Consider the following 20,907-nt stretch of genomic DNA (forward strand, 5'->3'; position numbering starts at 1 on the left):
TATTTACTATTTCTTTATAGATTAAAATCTCCCATAACAACCACTTTCCTTGTGCCTCAGTGAACTAATTTTCCAATCCATTTCATTTATATCTTGCACTTCACCCTTGGGAATACAACAGAAACCAGCTATATATTTTGTTCTGGCTGGCTATTTCACAAGAGACAGCTTCAAATGCCTTACCTCTCAACACTCCACTAATGCCAAGCATTTACTCCTTCACAATTCTGCTTTTATTTCATTCTCTATCTGTCTGCTATGAAAATGATACAGTCACAAGGTTAGAAGCCCTGTGACTGTATCCTCTCTCTCTCTTTAAACAAGTCTCCTTAATGCCTACAATTTTTGGTCAAGTTGAAATTGTAGGCATTAACGAGACTTGTTTAAAGAGAGAGAGAGGATACAGTCACAGGGCTTCTAACCAGTTAGATAACTGCTCTAATTTCTGATGTTACGTTAGTAAGTAGGCAGTATGATTCCCTCTTAGGCTCACAGGTACTACCAAGACCTTTAACAACGATCACATTCCAATTTGTAACCACTACTATTAATTAATATACAATAATTTACCATTTATCTGACATTCAAAAACAACGATCCTTGAATTAATACATCTCTGTATATCAATCAACTTCTGTTACAGCACCATGTAATTATATCTTAACTTATTCCAATCTTTCAATAATACAAATGTCAAATTACTTTCCTGCTGTGGTCAAATAAATGGTAGTTTACTGTATTTAAGTATCAAAAAAAAAAAAAAAAAAAAAAAAAAGTATATTGTTTTTAATCTGATGCATACATGCCCACTGAAATGATGTTTCAGTAAGCATGAACTTTAATTTAGTTTTCAGATAATTTAGAAGTAAACAAAATAACTGAATCAGTATTGTAAAGCTTATTTACATTATCTTAAACCAGAAAATCTTGCAAATATTCTTTCAGATCACATTAAAAAATTCCCAGAATATCAACATTAGTATTATTTTTCTGAATATGAGACTACTTGAAAATTTGTGCAGTTGTTACTCTATACAATCATGACTGAAGCAATTAAGGCTATGGTGCCAGTAATGTTACGTTATGTCTGCTAACTGCATGTTTTCTTCTGGCCAGTTGGTTTGTTTTGCAGGAGGAGATGAGATAGCTCACCACTAGTTGAAAAGCTTATTCTCTTATAAAAGGTCTTCACGTCCCAGACAGAATTCAAAGTTTTCCAACAAAAGAGCATCAAGATTGATTGAGCTACAGAGGCTTCCTATTCACTTGTGAAAGACAAAAATAACTTTTGAGAACAATAAAAGTTAGCTATAGAAAATATGCTAATTGGATAACTGATATTTTGATAAATGTTTTTCTTTCTTCTGTCTTTAGACAGCTGATTTACTGAAAATTAAAACAATTATTATTAATTGTAAATAATAATAAAAGTGTTAAGGAATAATACTTTTAATTAGGTATGAGAAACAAAGGAAAAAAGAAAGGTTTGATATTAAAAAAAAAAAAAGTATTAAGCATGTAGATTCTGCATTATAACTGATTTAATAGTCATTTTTAAAGAACAATTTTATTTGAAATAACATCTTATACTTATAAAAATATTAGCCATTTTAAAACAGGCATAAAGCATATTACAAATGTACAATTCCTGTTACATAAATAAAACTTTCAACAGCAGAACAGAATACAGTATTTAGTTAGATTTTATCAATAAAATGTACAATAAAAACAGTCCAATTACGTAATTAAACTTTCAAATTAATTATGTATTACTTAAAACGTAATAGATTAGTTTTATTATCATCTCTTACAGAGACCACCATATGAATATATTCATAATACAGTATGTGAATAAATATTTGTACTAAAAGTACAGAGTTGCTAAACCTGGAAAAATAAAGCTGATTTCTGCTATGGAAAATTCATAAACAATTCATGAAGCTGGAAGTATTATAATTAATATAACATTCAGCTATTACAAAATTATGATTCATTAAATGAATTTATACAGGATTTAACAGGTATAAAAACTCATTAAAATATTTATACAGAATCACTGGTATAAACTTATTTCTTCAATATATATTTTACAATCAATGGGAATATCCTACAAATTATTATACCACAAGTTTAGTGACACAGTTTAATAAAATATACTTAATGCTAATATTTAAAGCCTATTTGAATATTTTTTTAAAAAAATATCTAGTGTACTTTGAACTTACTGTATGAAACAATCCTGAGTATTTTATGTTATATGTTTGGCATTATTGGAGGAAAAAAAAGTGTAAATATTGCCACAAATTATTGGCACCTTCTTTATTTTCATAGGAAGCACTATTCAGTCAGCAAACTAATATATATATATATAATTCAATATCCTAAACAGCACAATGTGCCCATTGTCTTTGGCAGAGATTTGCCTCAAAAATCTACTTAACGTAATGCAAATGCTGACTTAACAATAAAAGTTTGGAATTAGGGATTAATCTTCAAACAGAAGAGCACAATGGATTTTTAAAATAATAGTAATTATAATTTATTAAAAGATAATTTATAATTATTTTGTGAACAATTCATGGTATTCTCTCTCTCTCTCTTGCAAGCATGCACGCACACACACACAATTTTTTTATAAAGATTAGCTACCCCTGATCACTGTAACCTAGCAGAAACTGATCTACTGCAAATAATGTCTGTGTTTAATGCTTGAAAAGTTTAAATATAGAATTAACTGATTTTTTAAAAAAAAAATTTAACCTATATTACATTCAATATCTTTCATTAGGTTTATGTATTTTAAGAATAAATTATTTTAATTAAACTTTACTAAATATAATAAAAAGTGCTGTGGATAGTTAAGCTATTACAGATGTAATAGCTTAACTATTACATCTGAATCAATCATGTTACAAAAAGAGAAAGTCTTTACCTTGGGATAATAATTAACTAAATATATTTAATTACCAAGCCAGTTTTCTGCCAGTTTATCTGGCGTTTTTCACTTAAAAGTGCATCACCCGTGCCAGCTCCTATGCTCCACATGTTTCTGTTTTTACTTTTATTTTTGTGTAATGGTTGCTACATATTTGGTTTTTAGTTATGTAATGATTCATATTTACCACTTGTATATTTGTCTGTTCTTCCTAATCCAGACGAAGCCACTATCATATGTGGCAAAACTAATAAGTTTAATTAAATAACTATTACGACCTATAAACCCGGTGTTAGTTATTTTTGTTAGATTAAAGTTGTACAGACCTGGAAAAAGGCATACAACAAGTGCCAAGAGAATAGCTGTTAAATAAAGGTCATTATACAGAGTAATATATAGTCCATAATTTTGCTATATGTCAGTGTCTAAAAATAATCCAAAATATTCGAACTCAGACCTTTGTATCCTGTATAAGTTTTAAAGACTCTTATCACTAAACTGAATAACTGCTATAAACAATCTGGCATGAAAATTGGCAATAAAAAAAAAAAAAAAACTATAAAAACAGTTAGGAACATAGAAATCAATTGCATTCTCAAAAGAGAATCTAGTAAATATTAATTTTTAGGCATGATTTTTTAATGAAGATGACAATAATAATGCTGCTGAAATCAACCATTTTTCTGTGACACTTTTTCAGTCAATGATCCCCACCCCTCAGAATCCACACATCCAGGCAACATCTGAAATTTGCATGAGTGCTTAAAAGTGCATCATCTGAACTACCCTTCAGGCCTTTTCAGAAATTACTCTCTTTCTCACCAAAAGGCTCTCTCTATCATCTAGATAAGCACTTCTTAAACTTTTTTCACTTGCGACCCCTTTTCAGTCGAGAAATTTTTACACGACCCCGTTTCGTTCGAGAAATTTTTACGTGACCCCAATTCACCTGAGAAATTTTACGAGACCCCAGGTACATAGGTATATAAAATAGGTATACAAATCAAATATTTACTGATAATATATCATAAAGAAATTTATTTTAAAACAATTCTTTGGTATACATACAATTTTACCATTTACATAAATAATTAAAAACAATAGCATCGAATCTGAATTAATTTTTGGTCGTTTCACATTCAGAAACCTTTTACTGTTGCCGAATTTTTCGCGACCCTCACATTTGGATACGCAATCCCAAATGGGGGTCATGACCCACGGTTTAATAAGCGCTGATCTAGATCATGCAGGCATCTATTAAGATTCTATACTTTGGAAAACTAGTAGCCATAGCTGCGAAAATCTGTATGGATAAACCAAGTTTTACAAACCATGCTACTGACTATGATGATTATCATACTAAGTGGGAAAAATTCTCTAATATACAGGTACAGATTTAAATCTGAGAGACTATTTTTGGAATAAGCCATTCTACAACATTTCTCCCAAACAACTGATGGGGGGGGAACTAATGACACCTCCAACTATTAATCAGATAATAGAAAAAACAATGAATACAATATACTACTTTCTATGGTATTTATAGATTATGAAAAAGCATTTGATACACTAGAAAGAACAGCAATAATAGAGGCACTAAATAACCAAGGTATTTAAAAACCATACATAACATAATAAAATTAATACAACATATATACCAGAATGCAACAAGTAATATACAATTAAATAATCTAAAAGCAAAGATTAAAATAGACAGAGGAATAAAACAAGGAGATGCAATGTCATCAATAATATTCAATGAATGTGTACAAGAAATATTTCAAAATCTAAATTGGGAGAAAAAAAAGTATCAGAATAAATTGTCAATATCTAAGCAATCTAAGATTTGCAGATGACAGTATACTATTTTCTAAAACACCTGAAGAGCTAAAAGAAATTATTAAAGATTAAGTACAGAAAGCAACAAGTCTGGTCTCAACATGAATATTGATAAAACTAAAATAATGTACTACAAAAATATAAACTACAACCAAAAGATAGAAATAAATGACAGAGAAATAGAAAATGTAACTAAATTCAAATATCTAATTCCTATTAAAAATCTAGACATAAGCGTAAGAAATTCATCATAAAATATTAATACCAGAATCACTTACGTTTAATATTTTTATTTATAAAATTTTCAGCTAAGTTTCATATCCATTGTCAATACAGTTATAGGAAAACTCTAAAAAGAATAATTTAATTGAAAGCACATGATATTATGTGCATTATAGGCTGCAGGAGAATAGCCCCATCTGCATTAAATAGATACTCAAAATAAATTAATTTAGTTAATTATTTTTAAATATAAGCAAAATTTAATTACAATTAAGGAACATATGAATGGTGAGTATTAGTTAATATAAAAATATAATATAAAAAAATTACAAATAAAAATATTAAACATATTAATATTAAACATGTAAAAATGATTCTGGTATTAATATTTTATGATGAATTCAAATATCTATGTCAAATAATTAAGATAGACAGAAATTGGGAACATTAAATAAAAAAAAAAAAAAGAATAAACCAAAGATGGAGACAATTTAGAAAATACAATAAAATTTTTAAAGAAAACATACCTATCTCTGAAAAGAAAAGTATGAAAAATATGAACACCGCATCATACCAGCTATGACATATGGAGCTGAAACTTGGACATCACAAGATGGCTGGACAATAAATTAGGAGCTGCAGAGAGAAACATGGAAAGTTAGATATAAAAAGAATAAATAAAATAAAAAACATAGATATCAGGAAAAAACAGGGTTAAAAGACATCATTAAAGAAATAAAGGTAAAAAAAAATGGAGAGAGGCAGGACACATTGCAAGACAGGGAGATAACCACTGGACAAAAATTTGTATAGAATGGTAGGCACAAGAAGACCTAACAGACCATCAACAAGGTGGAGAGATGCTACATCATTCAACGGGAAACAACTGGTGCTTCGTGAGACAAGAGAAATGTGGAAAAATATGGAGGAGATCATCGTCCAGCAGTGGATGGCTAAGGATTGATTATGATGATGATCTCTCTCCCCCAAACTGCTAAAAATCTGAGATACTGTCACTAGGAAACCAACAACATTCAAAATCACCATACTATGTCCAAAGAGGATCCTACAATTTCAATTAGTACTGCAAGATACATAGTCTATTGTTTGCCCATTCTATCTTTGTACCTATGAGAAATACTTCAGTGATGAACATATTGGCTCAGTAATTAAATATATTTAGATCCCCCCCCCACTTAGTTTTCTAGCTAGTTTGGCAAATAGACAGTGCACCTAGTCTCCAACGATCAGGCTGTGGGTCTGAATCCCCACTGTAAACATGGATGTTTTGTGGGTATAAATAGCACATTTGTGTACTAACTACTAAATAGTGTCTACTTTACATCTATAGGATAATTAGATTACTTCACCTAACCTTGCTCAGTACTTAAATGTGTGGGACTTATAACCTTTACTGGGTGGGATTCACAAAAAATAAAAATAAAAATAAATAAAAAAATAAATAAAAAAAAATGCAAGACATTTTTCATATTATATTACATAATATGCATGCACACACACGCACAAACGTGTGTGTGTTATTGGCATCCATGAATTTTTTAATACTGTTATTTGATTTATAAAAAGGATTATTTACTAAAAAAAAAAAAAAAGATACTTAAAGGAATGATAATCATTTTTAATACCTTAAACAGCATTTTGACATATTTAAATATCACAGATGAAGTGCATAGTTAAGAGATAAAATAACTAAATTCCTTCTTGTTGAAAGAATTTTAATGCTCCACTTATGCTTAGACATAAAATCTTAAGTACACTTGATCACAGTATAATTAAAGTAGTATCAGAGAACATAGTGTTTCTCATAAACAGAATGTGTTGGATGCTTTTAATGTTTTATTTGCATTATATATATATATGTCACTTTTTTTCATTCCATAGGAGATCCTCACCATAACTGTTCATAAGATAGCTGAACTGATTCTAAAACAAAATGGAAGTTCCTGCTCCTTTAATGTGTTACTAATTCAATCGATTTAGTAATTTCAATTAATTAAGATTCACTATACACAATGAAAAAACAACAAGCAACATTAGATGGAACTTGAAACTATACAATTTTTCATAGATAATTTCACAACACAAAAAAACGTAAGTGGAATTTTTCCAATTTGGAGTAATTTAAAATATGTTCAGTAATGCTGTTCTTTACTCTGAAACTGGAATGTTACTGCTGTTAACACAGTTTTAATAAACTCATAAGTTGTTATAATTTTCAAATTAAAACTACTGAATGAACATATCACACAAATAGTTAATTTTTTTATGAGTTTCCTAATGGAAAATTTAAGAATAATAGTCACTTTTACTATTAACTTTCAATTTTATATTCTGTATACAATCTTCATTATGTATCAACCAAGGCATATTAAAAGTAAACAAAAGTCTTAATGCTAAATTTAGCAGCTAATACATCAGAATATGAATACAAAAATGCACTATGATGCACTTAACTGAAGCAATTTTATAAGCACTCAATGAATGCTGTTCTACTACTACCTTTTATTTAATGTATTAAAATATTAAACTTAAAAAAACAAAATCTACAATAAAAGGTAGCTACCACAGAAGTTGGATTATAAATGAGCTACTATTTTTAAATGTTTCATTTAAAAATAGGACAAAAGTCCTGAACTTTTGCTACCATTTTTTAATTTTATATCAAGAGATACAAACAGACTGCACAGTCAAAGGTGGGAAGAATAATCACTAGGTGAGAAGATTATAGTTTATTTTTATGGAGAAGTGTGTGTGACAAGCCAAATTCATTCAAACTAATGATATACTTTGTTGCTAAGTATGCTCTGATTAAAATAAAATTTTTACTTTCGACTTCAGCTATCGCTTTGCTACTTTAAAATATGCAACAAAATTGAAGATATTTTTCCTGTTTATCTTATTAAAAGTTCTGTACAGGATAAGACTGAATAAATTTCTATTTAACCAGTTAACACACTTTCTTGTTCAGTTAATCAAAACTGAAACATTAAAGAAATCTCCCAGTGAGACAACTAAACTTATCTCAGTGGGCCTGAATTATTTTAACTAAATAAATCTTGTCAAATCAAATACTGTAATGAAATACCAACAATAACAAAGAACGAGTGAAGATAAAAAGTTGATTTATTTTTCTTTTAACATTAAAATAAACTTCTTTATACTTCTGGAGCAGTTTGAATAATTTTTCTTTGGCCTGTTTAGAAAACATAGAATACTGTAGAAGCAAATCTTGGAATTCAAAATACAAATACACTAAGTGATACAATATCCAGCCACTCAACAGTTATTCAATATCTGGCAAGCAACACAAACCATTCAGCTCATCCACAATGAGTCTTGTTGCCTATAGCACATTAGTATTATCCTAGATGGGCTTAAGTATTAGTAATATTGTGACTGCATTCCATGGAAGCTATATATAACAATAATAATAAAATTTATTAGGGTTGTCTGAAAAACTAGGTAATGAATGATTTTCATTGTCCCATCTTTGTTTAATGGAGACCTGAAGTTTAACAAAAAGGTTATTCTTTAAAATAGGTTTTCCAACTAACCTACAGACCAGACAAACACACACTGCTAGTGTAATTGTACATTTTAAAACCTTTGATGATTGGGACAGATACAGAAAATAAAACAATGTTAGCACTTTGATAACTATGAGAATAAAATTTTTAATATGCAACACCTATTAAAAGACATGCCAGAAAAGCAGTGATCAGAATGACAGTGAGAAACAAAGTCTATGAAGTCAGTATGTCTTAACTAAGTGTATCCTCAAGCTGGTTTATTTTATGAGATAAAAATCCAGGTTTTCCCAAAGGCAAACTGCCAAGAAAGGAAAAATGTAGATGAGTCAAAAATATATTTAGGTGTCCATTTATATTTATATAAATATATTTAGTTATCCATTCATAGTTTCAAAATCATCATCATTCATTAACCAGGCAGTCTTTGCTACAGAAATAACACTACTACTACCACCAGTGAAACAATAATTAATCATTAATATTAGATATCTCCTTTATCTCAAAATAATTCTATGAACACGGGAATATAGGGCTAATGTTCAATTAAAAGAATACACCCAGAGAAGAAAAAGAGGAAGATAAAGATGTAACAATTTCATACAAGATATTTCATTTGAATTAGTATCTCTGTATTAAGCTTTTATGGTTTAGAACCACAAAAATGATAACTAGGACTAAAAAAACATCCTATATATATATCAGTGGGCAAGTAATTCTGGATTTGGTACACAGAAATGAAGAAGAGAGAAAAGAAAACAGAGGCATATAAGATAAGAAACCATACTTTGTTTACATCTAAAAGGTGAGAGTGGAGTCTAGTTCCTCCCTTTCTTAAGAAAGATGTATGCTTCTATATCCACTTCAAAATAAGTATGGAAACCACCCAAGAGATAATAAAAAAAAAGGTACTTTCGGGCTTAAACTTGGGCTTCTACTAATATATCAGCCTATTTATAATATGCTATACTTACAAAATGCTGTTGTATTACTCTTAATTGAATTAATTATTTATTATTAATTAATTCTTAATTATTTCAATTCTTGAATTGAAATTTATTGATTAGTTCGATCAACCAGATAAAGCAGAACATTGTTGTACCATGAGGTCATTTGTTATGTTTTTATTTTTATGTTTTTATTATTATACACCTCCAGGGAGTCGAAAGACTCATCGAGGGAGAGTGTGCCAACAGCATCGAATGATTGGATCTCTTCCAACTACTAACCGCGCTCATACTTACTTAACTGAGCCATTAGTAGCAGAGGCTCTACCAATCAACCAACCATTGCCCCACAACTGAGAAGAAAATCTGTAGTACAAAAGCAAACACAGCTCTCAACACCACTGATGGTCTATGATCAGGTCATTTATAGTCATTTGTAACACCATATATTTTGAAACTAGTCCAGTTTCAACTAAAACAAATCTTTACAAAATTTAGTAAAGATACCAACTTGCATTATATCTGGCCAGAGTAGAGCAGCAGTAGTATGTATACAGAGGAGATAGAGAAACAAACAAATAGACCAAATATAACTAATAATGTGAAATCCATCTAATGACAGATGGTACACTTAACTACCATTTTTACATGCATAGATTTATCTGTATGGATTTTTTTGTTTGTATGTTTCTACTTGATAGAATAACAAACAGTTAATAATAAAAAATAAAAAAAAATGAACCATCTTCAGAAAAATCAAATCCCTTTGACCCCAAAAAAGTTCTATAATAATTGTATCTATGTCCTGTTAACTGCAAATACTCTCAATCTAATTTCTCTGACAAGAAGAAAAACTCAGGTTGTGAGCAAAAACTGCTGTTTCCATCTAAAAGCTAACTTATCTATGGTGAGTGGTCTGTGGAATGTTCCATATGAGGGTGTGTGGATTGCAGAAGTTGGTTGATAAGGAAAAAAAGAGGGGATATGATAGAAACATTTAAGTTACTTAAAGGGTTTTACAAGATTAATGCAGGGAAAGTGTTTCCACTTGATTAAAGGGGCCAGAACAAGGAGTAATCCCAGGAAGTTGAATAAAGGTGTGGTTAGCAGGGTTGTGAGGACTAGATTTTTTGCTTGGAGAGTTGTGAATGAGTGGAATGGGTTGCCAGAGTCAGTTGTGAGCTTTGTCTGTTAATGGGTTCAAGGAGAGGTATGATATGTATGGACCATTTGGATCTCCCGTGATGAGATTTCAGACTCCATGGAGGTGCTCATACAATAATCATAATAATAATCTTAAAAAAAGGCTTAGGTCACAGCTGAAATTTGCATCTAGCTCATTTTCCCAGGCAAAGTGATAAAGCTAACTCAGTCTCAGAGATAGGCTATTAGTATTGAAGAGTTAAAGTTCTGTTAAGATGAAGTTAGTAGATATAATTGCCTACAAAGGACACTTCTTGAAGGAACTGTTGAGGGAAAGAGAAGGAGAGGAAGACAAAGACTGGAGTGGATGAAAAACATAGAAGACTGGACCTATTTCTCATACGAGGGATGCAGCAGTGAGGCACAGAATATATGGTGGAGACACATGGTAGTCGATCTCCTGGTGGGAGAAGACACCTGACAGGACAGTAGATATAAAGAATTAGCCTGAATCTTTAATAATGAGCCTATGGACTCCAATCAAGGCTAGCAATATGATTTTATGTCTTACAATTTGTAAGGTTGCAATCCCATCAATTAATGATTACAAGCTCAGTTCATGCAATTAATTATACTTATCTTTTCATCTTAAAACTGTCACAACTTTAAGTTCAAATTGTACTTTTTTATTAATAAAAGAATTTCAATAATCCAAAATTGATTACAGAAAACTTTCTTACTGCTCCAGAGATCGCTACAGATATCAATAAACCTGCAGAAACAAAATTGTCACCAGTGTTCTCATTAAAAGGCTGATTGGTTTGTTGAGATGTACTTATTTTATTAATATTACAGATTTTCAATAACCCAAAAACTGATTACTAAAAACACAGAAAACTTTACTGCCCCAGAGATTGCTACAGATATCTGTAAACCCACAAAAGCAGTATCGTGACTAGTGTTCTCATTAAAAGGAAGGCTGATTGGTTTGTTAAGGTTAGAGGCAATTAAGGCTATATGCCTGTTAACAGCATATATTTTCCTAGATGGAATCTGAGTTTAGATTCCATCAAGGAAATTAGTCTTTTCAATAATGAGTATGTGTCAAAGACAACCACATAAAAAAGAATAAAGTTACAAATTAATTTTCTCGATGACTGGTTATGATGCATTAAACTTCAAATATATATCTTTATATATAAATATAAAGGTATATATTTGATATATAAATATATATATATCAAATATATACCTTATTAAATGCAGAAAAATATATCTTTCTGCATTTAATAAGGTGAATTATATACCATAAAATTCTACCATTTATTTAAAATAGTTATCAAAATTTATTACTTATTGAATTTACTTCTTCTTTTCTCTCTTTCTTTCTCCATGCTCATGTGCACGCACGCACACACACGCTCTCATATTGTTCACTGTATATGATTAATAAAGAAACAAGGTCAATGGCAAATCTCATTATAAATATACTACTTCACATAACACTGTGAATTGTTATATTTAATATAAATTACTTTGATATTGTGCATGCAATACACAGAATGGCACAGACTTGATGCTTTTAATTTTCTCTTTATGTTTATATTATTTGAGTTGTAAGTCAGCAGTTAGAATTGAAAGAAGTACAGGAAGGTGGCTTAATGTTAAATCTGGTGTCAGACAAAGATGTACAATATCCCTTCAGTTATTCATTATCTATATTCATTATGAAGGAAAGTGGTATTAAACCTGATATCAAAACTGGAGGTGTTAATCTCAGCTCTTTGCTTTATGCGGATGATATTATACTTCTAAATAAATCCGCTACAAGCCTGCAAGATTCCCTGACTAAATTGAATAACTGTTGTAATAGATATAGTATGAAGGGCAGCATTAAAAAGACAAAGACAATGAAAATAGGCAGAAACATTGAAAATATCAACTGCATTGTGAATAGAGAACCTATAATTATGGAGAACCTATACATTATCAAGAAAGTACTTTATATTGTCAGCATCCAGAAATGCATTATCAGAGCTAATCTCAGGTGGTATGGTCACTTAAACAGAATGGGAGAGGAAAGGTTAGCAAAACAAGTTTTCTGCCAGGTTGGCAGGAAAAAGACCCAGATATAGGTGGATTAAAAAGTGCCTTAGAAGACAGATATATAAGACCTGACAATGTTGGAGTCTTGATAGGTAACAGACTGATTTGGAGGAAAATTGTAGATAGGAAGTTAGTAATGGTGTAAATTTTTCATATAGTACTATCATATCTTGTACACCCCTCGAGGGTATATATCAGGAATTTGATGATGATATTAAAGGTCACAAATAACTTGGTTAAGATAGAAGTGTAGTATCTGCTCTAACAAGAGGAACATTAGGTTCAATGGAATTATTCATTTGTTCAATGGAATTATTCATTTGTCTTTTCTGTTATGAAATGAATGTGTTGCAGATCCCTTTCACATATCAACTACTGGCAAGTTAGCTATTTATTTACTATCTGGCCCACATATATAGTGTTATATAAATTTGGCCTCTGGTTGTAAAGATGGACAATTATGATGTTTAATAATAATCCCAGAGAGTAAATGCATTTCCAGAAGATACTGTGCAAATATAATTAATGAATTCCTATACCAGAATGTAAAAACTGTAATGTAAATCATATTAACTGTGATTTTTCAAATTTTTTTAAAAGCAATTCTGCATATTTGCTAATGATATTTTTCTTGAGGGGAAAAAAAAATTAATCTCCACCCCTTCTAAGAATAATGCAAAGAACTATGTCCAATAGCTATTAGTCCAAAGTCTGGACTAATAGTAAACAAAGACATATTCTTAAAATTAAGTAAACATACACATCTAATGTGTCAGTATGAAATTAAAATACTCTGCTTTCCATACCAGTCAAAGAAAGATAGCCTGGTGGTTTCCATTTAAAAAAAAAAAAAAAAAAAATTCATGATTTATTAGAAAAGTGTTGAAAATATTAAAAGGCAAAAGAAGTATGGGGGAGACCACACTCCTACCAGGCACATCCTCTGGGTGGCAGATGGGGGAAACCCAAATGGGTTGCTCTGAATAAAGAATAAAGAGCCGTGGACCAAATGATGTCACAGAGGCATGGCAAGCTGGCTACATTATTATGCCAGTAACTTTCATGAGCAGGAGAAAGTCTACAAACCGAGATAGTGCTACTGCATATGGGACAACCGACGTGCCTACTCGAAGACCACATAGAGTAGGTGAGAAATCAGCAATGTGGTCAGCCAAGGATGTGAAACATGTAGCCACGCTCAACACAAGATCACTATACCGACCTGGAAAATTGCGATTAGTCCAGGAAAATTTAAAAAGACTGAAATGGAGTATTTAGGTTTATCAGAGACACATTGGTGCGGAGATGGATTCATGGAATTACCAGATGGAAGACTGTACTTCTCAGGAAGAAAAGATAACATACACAGAGAAGGAGTTGCATTATTAATTGGAAAGAAACTTACACACTCAGTAATTGAAATAAACCAAGTGTCTCCTAGAATAATCACAGCCAAACTTCAAGCAAAAGAAAAGGTCAAACAATTAAAATAATCCAAATATATGCACCAGACAGTAACCATTCAGAGGAAGAAATAGAAAATTTCTATGAAGAACTACAACAGGAAATAGATAATCCCAAAAATAGAGAACTCATGATAGTGATGGGAGATTTTAATGCTAAAATAGGACAGTTCACAGCAAACAAAAAAGATGTGATGGGGAAATTTGGATACGGAGAGCTTAACGACAGAGGAGAACAATTACTCCACTTCTGTAAAGCAAACGATCTAATGATTACAAACACATTGTTCTATCAACACCCTAATAATAAATATACATGGACATCCCCAGATGGTAACATAAAGAACTGAATAGACTATATCATCATAAACAAACAATGGAAAAGATCAGTAAATAATGTACGAATATTAAGAAGTTTTGATTTTGACACTGACCATGAAATATTAACTGCCAAAGTGAAGATAAAATTCAAAAGGAAAAACAATATCAGAAAAGAAGAAAACATCAACTAAAAGATAGCTCAAGCAGAAGTCGATTTTTAGAACAGATGTGTTTGAAATTAAAACCCTCCATCTTCCAGAACAGCAGAAAATACTGGGAAGAAGGAAAAGAAACAGTGTTATCAATTGCAAAAGACACTCTAGGTTCCAAACCCAAAATAAACAAACAGTGGATAACCCAAGAAATCATAGCTACCATAGAAGAGAAAAGAGAGGCCAAGATACTTGTAAACCAACAAAACAATGAAGAGAACAGAGAAAAATACAGAGCACTAAAAAATAAAGTTGATAACCTATGCAAAAAAAGCCAAAGAAAAAGCTAAGAAATACCAACAAAACAACCTAAAAGTCTTCCATGATACTGTAAGAGAAATTACAAAGGAATTATCAACAAAAGCAGTAACAATGATAAACAACAAGATGACTGAAACCGGGAATATTGAATATATAAGATAAATCTGGTCAAACCATTTTAAGACTATCTTCCACCAAGGAAACAAAACTACAATGCCAACAATAGAAAATAATGATCACTCAGAAAAATTTTACAAGAAGAAGTTAGATACGCATAAAACAGATGAAAAACAATAAAGCACCAGGCATTGATACTATCCCTACTGAACTGTGGTCATATGGAGGTAGCATATCAATAGAATATTTAACAACCCTATTCAATAAAATACTACAAACAGGAGAGATCCCAGATGACTGGAGAACTGGAAAGATCATCCCAATATACAAGAAAGGAGACAAAAGAGACTGCAGAAATTAGACCAATCAATTTACTCCCTCACACTTATAAAATATTCATAAGAATTATACAAAATAGATTAAAAAACATCTATGAAGAAATGACAGGCATAGAACAAGCTGATTTTCGAGGAAACTATTCAACAATAGACCAAATTTTCACATTGCACCAACTAGCAGAGCTCAGCTGGGAAGACCATAAAGAACTATATTGTTGTTTTGTGGACTTTAAACAAGCTTTCGATAACATGAATAGAGAAATACTTCTTAAAATTCTACTAGAAAAAGCAATAGACAAATATATAATACAGTTTCTGATAAAATATTACTCTAAGACAAATGCAATAATTAAAAAGGACACACTCACAACAGAACCCATAGAGATCCAAAAAGGAGTAATGCAAGGATGCCCATTATCCCCATGCCTATTCAACATATATCTAGAAGAAGCTGTAAAGAAGACAATAGACAATGAGCCTGGAATCAATGTTAATGGTTTAAACATAAATAATATCAAATATGCAGATGATCTCGTCCTTCTTGCAAGAACCCCAAATGAACTACAAAAGTTGATCAACAAGCTAAACGAAATCTGACAATAAATATACAAAAGACAAAAGTGATGAAAATAGGGAGGAACGGAACTACCATCTCAGCCACCCTAAACGGAGAACAAACAGAACAAGTAGACAACTTCACATACCTTGGATCAAAACTAACAGAAACAATATATGAACTCAAAACAATCAAACACAGAATAGCGATAGGATGGACCACCATGGGAAAATTACAGAAATTCTGGTAAACAAACAAGATATCTAAGCAAGCGAAAATCAAATGATATGAAGCAATAATTATACCAACAGTCATCTAGGGAGCAGAAGTGTGAACAGTTAAAAAAAGAGAGGAGAAAAAACTGCTGGCATTTGAAATGAAATGCTTAAGAAAAATAAATAGAACAAGTTGGATAGAAAAGAAAACAAACATCACAGTGAGACAAGAACCATTGTATAAAAAGACAATAGAAAAAATTAGAAAACAACAACTGAGATGGTTTGGACACACTGTACACATGGACGCAGACAGACTTCCTAACATCCTAATCAATACTTTTCCAACTGAACAAAGAAGATCTGGAAGACCAAGAATTACCTGGCTGAAATTAATAAAGAGCATCTCAGGATGTAGAACATATAAGGAACTTTTTTGAACGGCAAGGAATAGAGAAGACTGGAAGATCCTGCTCAAGAGAAGACTCAACCCGTCTTAGACGGAAGAAGAAGAAGAAGAAAAGAAGCATTACTGACAGACCTGGGACTTATTCTTGGGAGGGGTGGGGGATGCTTTTTTTTTTTTTTTTTTTTAAGAAAAATATTATTAGAAAATATGCAAAATGTATGGTTTATAGTCTAAATTCAGTGCTGATGCAGCACTGAAGGAAAAGATCAAGAATGAATGCTCTCAAGATCAGTGCTTTGTTAATTGCATTTGATTTGATTTTATTCAAGGGATCTAGACTGGAAGGGCATCTACGATTCTCTACACACACAAGCTAGACATGGGACTGGTCATCTTTATCCCTCTATAGATGGCACATATTATGAAAATATTCTTTCTGTAGTTGCAAGACACTACAAAAACTAATCAATAAGTAAGACTTCGCTTATCTGTTGTAAGAATTTTATGGAGCTAATGTTCTGACTAATGTATGGAATTCTGTGAGTCAGCATTGCAGAGAATGATGTGACCAAGATTAATATCTGACAAACTTCAGTGCGTATGCCTTATTCCATGTGACCTGAAGAGTCAAGCAGCATAATTGTTAATACTGATGCACATAGAATCCCAAATGGATAAATATCCTAAAATATGTGATATGTTATTCACAAGTATTCTATTGGTCCCTTTTCTTATAAAGAGAATGCTTACCCCCCCCCAACTCACAAAGGTAATTTTTTTTCTCCAGGCAGTTTCAGAAGACTATACTGGTATAATGTAAGGTGGCTCATTCATGTAAGGAAAGAAAAGTCTAGTGGCTATAGATCTAGAATGTATGATGAAATACTAGAAATGTATGGTTTATAGTCTATATTCAATGCTAATGCAGCACTGAAGGAAAAGACATGGAATGAATGCTCTTAAGATCAGCATTTTGTTAATTGCATTTGATTTGATTTTTGTCAATCTACACTGGTAGGACATTTACAATTATCCACACACAAAAGCAAAAATTATACATAACTGTAATAGGACAATGCTAACTAAATTCAAGCAGTATGGGGAAAATGCCAAAACCATTTTTGTTTCAAATGTGCATATATTTGCTTTCCTTTAGCTGTGTACAAGACAAAGGATTTTTATCCTAGTAATTATAACTTGTAATTTGTTTTTCATGCTAAATTTTTATAGTTCCTAGGTAACTTAATGTAGAAATTAAGCTCAGATAGTATGAAAAAGTTCATTATGACAAACTTTTGTATAAGATGGGAAAGAACTTTTTGTCTTTATAAAGTTTTATCCAACCAAGATAAAATTTAAAGTTTATATTAGCATTCAATGTTTTACAGAAAATTAATCAATTCTCATTTTAAGTATAATATCAAGTATATAAAATTTAAGAAATATTAGCAGCATTGTATTGGTGACTTTGCCTGGCTGCACTGCTTTCACAAACATTAAAATGCAAATCATTAGATAGTTTTATTACTTTATGCATTATTCAAATTTAGTTATAAAATTTTACTAATTGTCTCAACTTACTAGACCTCTATGGTAAAAATAAAAAAATAAGATGCCTCAGACTTCCAAATACATAATAATTCAAATTAATTCATAGTGATACTTTTAAGTGTGGTATATGCTACACTTTTAAGAAAAAATTTTAGTCTTTTCAATTTATTCACTTAAATTTGGTTGCAATTTTCATTAAACATAATTATAAATAAGATGAAATAATGCTTTAAGATTACTATACAATGCAACAAACATTTTTATATGTTATGTAAGATTTTAACCATATTAAGAAAAATTCCATTAATATTGGATTTTTGAATATGGATATGTATGCATGTCTGTAAAAGATCTATAATTCTAGCAAGTTAAAATTCCTTTAAGAAATCATATGAAGATGCATTATTACCCAAACAATAAATATATCTGAAATATACATCAAGAAATTTTCCATCACCAACTATCAATTGCTGAATAAAACATGCTGGAGCAGTGTTCTAAGAATAACATATACTTTTCTATTTATACAGATTTATTTTTCAATATAAATTTAAGCCATAAACCAACTCTATTTCATTTGTATACATAACAGGTAATGTTCAGTTCAGATTCATGCTACAATGTTAAGTTGAAAAACATTTTGCTTATCAATCACCTAATATTACATATCTTCAGGATGATGAGCCATTACATGCATATAGTGCTAAACTGTTGCAAGATATGTATTGTATTGTATTTAAGCTCTGCTCAGAAGTAATCTACTTTTGCATTATAATGTGGAGACAGTGCACTGGGAAGAAAAGGGCAGGAAGAAGAAGGAGAGTGTGTGCTTACACAGCTCTGGGCACATTTCCATGTATGTTTCACAGGATTCATACCAGACAAATAAAGAAAGAAATCCTTGATGAAATACTGAATATCTATATTGTGTATGATGTTATCTTCTAAATGGATATCAAAACTAAAACTTTACTTTCTGAATCTATAGTTATATTCAGTTCTAAATTGCTTTTGCTTTCCTATACAATTTTATCTATTTTTTCTGGTTAATAATGGAATAAAAAATTTCAGATAAAAAAAATGGGATTCTTTTCTTTAGTCATGTCATGTAACTGCTACAACAGGAAGGGGCTTATTCATATAAATGATCATTTCCCTTCTCCAAATATGATTCACATGTAAATTAACTATAGGATCAGATTCTAGCCTTGGTATCCTTCAATATTGACTAATGGCAATTATTTAACTAGAAACCTTGTTAAAATTAAATGTGGTCTATTTTGGGGTGGATTTATTTATGGAAATAGACTTTACCCTTTTATCTGAAAAGAGAGGAAGTGCATACAATGATGATCATTAGGGAAAAAAAAATGAATGCATCCTGAAAGCTTCTCTATAAGATTTTTAGCAAAACATTAATTATCAGCTTCATCTGGCAGATAATAATATTAGTAAATACTATTTACTAATATTAGTGTTAGTGTTTACTAATATTAGGAAATAATATTTAATAAATATTAAATAAAATCCTAGATTTGTTGACAACTATTCTTTGTGAAAGAGGAAAATGTAATATGTAATACTGGATATGTTCACCCTAAATAGAACCGTAAGCACAAAACTGCTTGCCATATTGTTTTTCAGTTGGAATGGAATTTATGGTGATAACTTGGTTTAATGAGTATTAGAGCAAATGTTCAATTAACAATGGCTTTAGTGGGTCTGATAATATGATATGAATATGATGATATTCATTACATTAATTTGCAATGAAATTTTTTTTTCAGACCTGAACTATTATAACTTATGTATGACAAATGAAATAGAAACAGGGATTATTTTATGTTATTTCTGTTCACCATAAACTCTCATATTTGTGTCTTTACATATATTAGTTAATTTTTTATCTATTTTTTTTTTAAAGTGCATATTATGTAATCATATTAATAACACATTCTTTACATGAAAGCTGATGACTTCGATCTTTTTTTTTTTTAGCAAGACAAAGAATAAAATAGTACTTATAAGAATACATTTTAGATGACATTGCAGTTTTATGGAAAAATGAAAATAGAAAAAAAAAAATGTTTCACACTACACAGTGTTTCATTTCTGTAAAATATGAAGGAACGTTTAAGTTAATTTTATTTATTCAGATTTAATAACACATTAATTTCAAATAAAGATAATTATATGTCCATTAAATGGAAAATTTCAACTAACTTAATTTATTAAATCTCTGATATATATTTTAAAAAATACTGCAGCATTTTGTTTGAATATTTGATTTCCAGTACATTTAACAAATAAATAATTTTTGATAATTAATACAGTAATTAAAAAAATTCTGATTGTTAGCTGAAGTCACTATAAGTGCTAGTTACAATATTTTCTCTTTCATTTTCTCATTTTTCTACTATTATCATTTTTATTCCTTTCATGCTAAAGTGGAAACTATGAAAGGAAGGTTCAAGAATGTGACTTACCACACTGATCTTAAATATTCCTGAGTGCTCTCATCACTACTAAATATTTATGTACATTAGGGTAATAGACAATACATCCTAAAAATTAGCTCAAATTTATGTAAATATACTTCATCAACTGTAAAAAATTATTTTATAAACACTAACATTTTGTAAGCTGTGATCATACAGATGCAATATGCACCCTAAAAATTGTCAAGTCTTGAAAATATTACAACACTGCTTAATAATTTAATGA

At 30.4% G+C, this 20,907-nt stretch overlaps 1 protein-coding gene across 12 annotated transcripts in view; it reads right to left on the reverse strand.

Moving 5' to 3' along the window:
- Nucleotides 1-1,551: 1,551 nt before the first annotated feature.
- The window catches only part of LOC150104068 (USP6 N-terminal-like protein), a 615,889-nt gene continuing 596,533 nt past the window's right edge, over nucleotides 1,552-20,907 (reverse strand). For 10 of the 12 annotated variants that reach the window (XM_090397263.1, XM_090397258.1, XM_090397257.1 and 7 more), the window contains one exon: nucleotides 1,552-6,940. In XM_090397263.1, coding sequence (XP_090253389.1) covers nucleotides 6,878-6,940 — 63 coding nt within the window. In that variant the 3' untranslated portion in view covers nucleotides 1,552-6,877. Of the gene's footprint in view, nucleotides 7,177-12,005; nucleotides 12,071-20,907 lie in introns of those variants that run through there. The other 2 variants (XM_090397268.1, XM_090397269.1) reach the window with 2 other exon arrangements.

This window comes from Typopeltis vanoorti, chromosome 8 (genome assembly GCF_054136105.1).
Source record: "Typopeltis vanoorti isolate ZY-2024b chromosome 8, IOZ_Tvanoo_1.0, whole genome shotgun sequence".
In the NCBI taxonomy this organism is placed as follows: Eukaryota; Metazoa; Arthropoda; class Arachnida; order Uropygi; family Thelyphonidae; genus Typopeltis; species Typopeltis vanoorti.